Source organism: Cebus imitator, unplaced genomic scaffold, assembly GCF_001604975.1.
Source record: "Cebus imitator isolate Cc_AM_T3 unplaced genomic scaffold, Cebus_imitator-1.0 Scaffold107, whole genome shotgun sequence".
NCBI classification, from domain to species: domain Eukaryota; kingdom Metazoa; phylum Chordata; class Mammalia; order Primates; family Cebidae; genus Cebus; species Cebus imitator.
The window spans coordinates 5,176,855-5,182,891 of NW_016107422.1; the positions used below are offsets into that span (position 1 = coordinate 5,176,855).

Consider the following 6,037-nt stretch of genomic DNA (forward strand, 5'->3'; position numbering starts at 1 on the left):
CCACCTGCTTGTCCTTGTGGATACCCACAAGCCATGTTTGCATCAAGACTGAAGGCCATGCCTTTGCATCTAGAAAATTGGCCCATAGCTGCCCACTCTGGTGTGTGTTCATGTGCACTTGTGTGTTTTGGGGGAGCACTGATGGGCAGGAGGTGATCTTAGAAAGAAAATATGGATTTGTTTAAGCAAATGTTTAAAAATTATTGAAGGGTACGTCTCGCTTTCCTATACATGGAACATCCACTGAAAGAAGGACCAGACCGAAAGGCCACATGTGTCCTTCTGGACCCAGGGAACAGCGCTGGTGCAGTGGGTGACACAGCAGAAGGAGCAATGTCCTCCTCCACCTCCTGCTGTCTCATACCCCTGCGTAGGGGTCTGCCCTGCCACAGCCCACATGTCCATCCCATTCGGGAAAAAGTTACTAATGGACCACATAAATTGTTTTTTCTCTCACAAGTGGAGCTTTGAGACAGGTTTACTTTTTAAAAAAAAACTCAATTTACTCTGTACCAGTTAGGAGAGGAAAGACATTTGAGAATCGGTAGCATGCTAACACTCGGTGATAAGGAGACGATGTAGTCTGTGACTACAGGCACATGACCCTGCCTGCATCTCTGACTGCTGCAGAGAGAACCAGGCATGGATCCCTGACCCCAAAGGGAAATTAAAGATGCTGACCTGGGGGAGGTGCTGGGTCTCATGCTGTGAGGCCCTGAAGAGCAACACAAAGCCCCAGGTGGATGGAAGTTATGGGAGAGCAGAAACAAAGGTCTTGCAGACCATCCAGTTTGCAGGGAAGAAAACACAGCTAGAAGGGGGCAAGGGACCCCGGAGGGCAGGGCTGCTGCCTGATGGCTTCCACTTCTACCAAGCTTCTCTGTACCTTACAAAATGTTTCCCTGAGGTTCCCTGATCCTTAAAATAAATGCTCCTTCCTGTAACTCACATTTACATGATCTATGTTACTTCGTCCCTTAATACTTAGGATGAATCTATGCAACAAGAGTGAAATAAGCACACACCACAAACATGAAACCACTTGTTTTTGTAGAAGTCACCAAGAAAGCACGGAAGACCTCTAGGGGCCTCGGTTTCTTTCCGTGGGCACGTGGCACATCACCAGCAATACAGCATGTGTGAAGACCGCTTTTTGTAGAAATTGATTTGGTTGAGCAGACCTAGCTGGTTACAGTGAGACCAGCTCACCATGAGTACTGTTTTCTGAAGACTCTGTGTCTCTATCCAAAGCTGATGACTAAAGACAGGTCACCACAGGCAGCTTCCACTGCCCCTAGTCTAGGAGCTGTGTGTGGCTTACAGCAAACACCCTTAGTGTGCTGCAGAATCCAATATGCATGAACAGATTTATTAACTTTATGCTTTTGAAACAACACATCAACCAATGTCACATTATCCTTTTAAAAAAGCAATGTCAGGAGTTTCAATGCAAAGAGTGGGGAGTCTTTCCTGGAAGGAAAGGGGAAAGAGAGGGCACTAATCAGTGTGATTTGTGGAACACGTTTCCAAACGGCTGCCCCAGCAACACAGGGCACTGTCAGTCTCTCTGTTATTGTTGTTACCGGCAGCATTTCTTTGTTTAAAGATTTTAAAAGGCAACGAATTTCTGAGACAAGACAAAAGAACAACCTATAGCTAAGCACGTTTGGAATTGGAAAAGGGAGGCAAGAATTACATCTAGAGGGCTATGGCGATGTTTGTTCTTGGTATCAACTAATTAATTAATTGATACAGCTGTACCACTCACCTTAACTTTAATTTCACAAGCCCCTTAGAAACAGAAATAGTACATCCGTAACCCCAAGAATTGGCCCTGTTAAGCCATTTGAGAAAACGATATAAAAGGAATAATAAACATCACACTATTCGTGTTACGATATCATAGGCAGGAAATAAAGTACCATTGTGATGACTGTGAACGTGGTCATGCATTCCGGCCAAGTTAAGACCAAAGGTAATGTGTCCATCCCATTTGGGAAACAGCTACTAATGGACCACATAAATTGTTTTTTCTCCCACAAGTGGAAGCTTGAGACAGGTTTACTTTCTTTTTAAACTCAATTTATTCTGTACCAGTTAGGACAGGAAAGATATTTGAGAATCGAGAGCATGCCAACACTCAGTGATAAGGAGATGATGGACCTTGAGCATGTCAGTCACACTCTACAATCTGAGACTAACTCCTGGAGTCCTTTGCACACTTAGTCATGATTTTGCTCTTCGAAAGGAAGTTTTTTTCATCCCTGTGCCAACTCCATTGCGAAAGGACCTTTTCATAAACATCTTCTCCGAAATTGGCTTTAGGAAAGCTAGTTCTTTGCTCCTGTCCAGTCTAGCTGGGCAGCTCTTCAGCAGAATGAGAAAGTAATCAGATTTTCCAGACACCTGTCAATTGAGATGGGGGAGGAAAAAGAGAATACAGCCTTAGGGCTAAAAGTGTATTTCAACAGTAACAATTTTCAAAATCTTATGGCTATAAATCTAATATATCAATCATCTTAAAGGCAGAAGTTTTACTAAAACACAATATTTATCTAGATACGAAATATTATTTGGAGTGATCTACTCACTTGTCTAATTTTTGCACTACTTGTATACTTGCTGCTATTCCATATTTATATCATGCACTATACTTAAGTTATCTTGTTTCTGTTATTTTATAAAGAATATTTCAAGCAGCACTAATTAGCCCTGGGAATCATTTTTGAAATTCACTTAGGAAAACAGCCCATGAAGATCAGACTCTAGGTTCCAATCAGAACCGCTTTTCTCCTGGGGCCTGTCCTGGGCCATTTGCCAAGTTTTCCCATAAGAATATCTTGCTGCTTGAACAATGGCATCTTCAACTTCTGACTTTAGTTCAGGTCCTCATCAGCGGCTCGGGGTCCAGATAGTACAGGACAGTGGAGGGTGCTTAGTGGTGAAAGAAATAGATCTGCAACCTTAGAGTTCAATCGGGCCTTCAGGAACCTGAAGTTCAACCCCATATTTTGCAGATGAAGAAACAAAGCACAAGACCAAAGGTTCATGCCCCATGTCACAGGGCTGGAGATTCCAAAAGGCAGCTCTGACCTGGGGCTTAGGTACAAATCATCAACAGTTGTCATGTTTTCCCTCTTACGTGGTTTCAGAAGAATTAGAACACACTGATAAGATGCTAACACAAGGTTCACCAATAATGCAAAGCACAGATTTATCCATGATCTGTGTGCTGCTTGCTTTATGGGCATCATCTTGTCTCACTCCTGAACAAAGCTCTGTGACATAGGTGCCATTAGTTTCGGGGTATCTGACTCCAAGTTTAGGTTTCTCAACTATACTATAACTACAAGAGGAAAAGGAAACTGAGTGCTTTTATTATCAATAAAGAGACATAATACAATGTAAAAACCAGACATTATTTCTATCATGGTGCACAAAAACAAGTTTAGTCTCAGGTTACTGTATCTGGAAGTTGAAATGGAGCCAGAGTGCATAAAGTATTCCCTATAATTCTTAACCCATGATGGGGTGGTTTACTGAAGATTCAGTGCATCCCAGACCAATCCTTCCCTCTGTCCTCTGGGGAAAAAAAATGGGCTTTTTTTTTTCCTTTTTGATCTCAGAGAGTTTGGTCAGAGTTTCAGAAGTATTGTTAATGAGAAAACCAATCAAACACTCTTAGTTGGACACCCACTACGTGTTTTTCTGTGTGTTAACAGAGGAAATCTAAACATGATAGATAGAATGCCTTCTATTTAAAATCCCCAGCCGGGAGGGGCCTCTGAGTCATTCCAGGAAGGGAAGCAAGCCAGTTCTTTCCAGAAATACTCATGATGCCACCTTTATACTGCAAAAGAAATGTATCAGTTCTGGTTATGAGATTCCTGAAACATCCCCAAAAAGGTACTGATGTTCTTTGCTGGTCATTGAAGGCAGCCCTTGCCAGGGCAGACTCATTAACATAATAAGATTGTATATGTGCCTGGTTAATGGACTCAGTGAAGTTCACAACAAATATAAAAGCCTACGTGTCATCTGCCTGCATAATCATTCACCCTAAGCAATCAAATTGGCATGGATACCATCCACACTCTTACGACAGGACTCGGTAATAACAAGAACAAAACTGTCACATGCAGAAATAGAAACAAGGAAAATGCAGTGAAAGGAGAAACATTGCATTTATGGACAAGGAAGTCTCATGAGTATTTTAGAACAAAGTACATTCTTAATTTTTTTAAAAAGAAGCTACAGAGAAGTGTCTCTTATTCAACAGAAATGTCATGAGTAAACCTTTGAGAAAAGAATGGAAAGTAATTAGGGAGACACTTGAGAAAATATACCAATTTATGGATTGTGACTCATCAGCTTGATCAGTGTGGTGTCTTATAGAATTGATGACTATATTAGCATTGAATGTTCATAGGAGTAAAACCAAAAATAAATAAATAAGAAGCTATATTAACTAAACAAGAAATTTTAAAATGACAGATGCGAAGATTAGCGAGAAGGCCAATAATAGAAATAACTAGAGTATTATGTGTAGACAGATATTTATCATTTGCGATTTATGTGACATCTCTTTATCCTAAAAGTAGTTTCATAAATCACATTGATTTCAGTAATTATAATGTGACAGATTAAGTTTTAGTGAAAAAAAGTTAAAGTTCAAAATGCTAACAATGACAAAAGATATTTTGAAATTTTAAACAAAATATTGACATAAAAGCAACTGAAATTTTATGTAGCAATAGTATTAAATATTCCAGAGAAAGATATTCATTTTCTGAGTGTCTTGAACAGCTCAATGAACACAGGAGCTCAATCAGCATTCTTGAATAAATATATGAATTAATATTTTATGTGATATTTTATTTAGATCTAACATTCTATCTATATTCTGCAGCTGAAAAAAATTAACTGTTTTTGAAAAATGACCACTGTATTTTTAATATAGTTTCCACAGTTAAGTGTGCACTTTGATTATGAATGAATGCATGTGGAATAAATAAATTACCACTGGCAAAAAATTATTTTACATCGAGATGAATATTTCCCTTTGCAGGAGCCAACCCTAAATGACTCAAAACAAATTTGAATATAGTCCAGTATTACTTGTCACACAAATATTTTCTTTTACTAATTTCATCAGTCTGCTGACTTTTTCCCATTGAGAACTCTAATAATAAAGGAAATAACTTTTCTGCACATATTCCTTCAGAGTATTTGGAATTTACATACTTTGCCATTTTAGTCATCTATTTAGGTATCTAAATTAGAGGCAAATTCTTACCTTGGAAGATAGAACTGGATAACACCGAAGCACATGCGTTGTCGACAGCAGCAGAAGTAGGATGAGACTGAGTTTCAGTGAGCTGCGAGGCAGAAAAAACACAATCAACATTTAGTCTCATCTAGACAAGAATAAGTAAAATAGCTTATAAAAATTCAGCATTTTTCTTTGCAGAAAAACGTAGCCTTTTACCTAATCATTTTGGACTTCCCAAAATCTGTGCAGATTGGTGGTTTTATTGCCAAATTTCTCACACTTACTGTCAGATCCTTGTTGGGTGGCTCTTTTATACCAGAAAAGTTCAGAAGTAAAAATGTCATCTCATCCCTTCTATATGACTAATTGGCCTGGCTGTGGCCTTTTGTTCTTGTTAAGCAGGAAAAGGACATAACATATAGGTATTGTCATTGAGCTGCCCAAGATTGACTTCATTTAAAGTTTGCCATTAAGAATGTCCTTCCAAAGCATTGTCTTCTAGACTGCGTCATTGTGGCATGGGTGGCCAGAGGTCTCAACAGGAAACAAAAGGTTTTTTTAGCTTCGAGTTTAAACCTTTAAGAAGGATGACGTTCTTTCCTTGAATGTCCCAGGCATCATGTTTCAGAAACTAATGCAAAAGAAATACTTACAGAAATAAAGATCATCTACCTGGCTGGGCGCAGTGGCTCACACCTGTAATCCTAGCACTTTGGGAGGCCGAAGCGGGTGGATCACCTGAGGTCAGGAGTTTGAGACGGCATG

The 6,037-nt window shown here is 39.6% G+C and overlaps 1 protein-coding gene across 1 annotated transcript; it reads right to left on the reverse strand.

Moving 5' to 3' along the window:
- Positions 1 to 1,355: 1,355 nt before the first annotated feature.
- NPS (neuropeptide S) lies at positions 1,356 to 5,550 on the reverse strand. Its single transcript, XM_017537924.2, has 3 exons — positions 5,489 to 5,550; positions 5,297 to 5,378; positions 1,356 to 2,406 (listed from the first exon to the last, which is right to left on the reverse strand). The coding sequence occupies exons 1-3, from the start codon at positions 5,494 to 5,496 to the stop codon at positions 2,227 to 2,229; spliced, it is 270 nt and encodes an 89-aa protein (XP_017393413.1). The 5' UTR covers positions 5,497 to 5,550; the 3' UTR covers positions 1,356 to 2,226.
- Between the last annotated feature and the right edge of the window lie 487 nt (positions 5,551 to 6,037).

Coding starts and splice junctions, on each gene's coding strand:
- NPS (XM_017537924.2), bottom strand. Junction 2,407..5,296: donor ATCCAGTTCTATCTTCCAAG/GTAAGAATTTGC, acceptor CTCAATTGACAG/GTGTCTGGAAAATCTGATTA.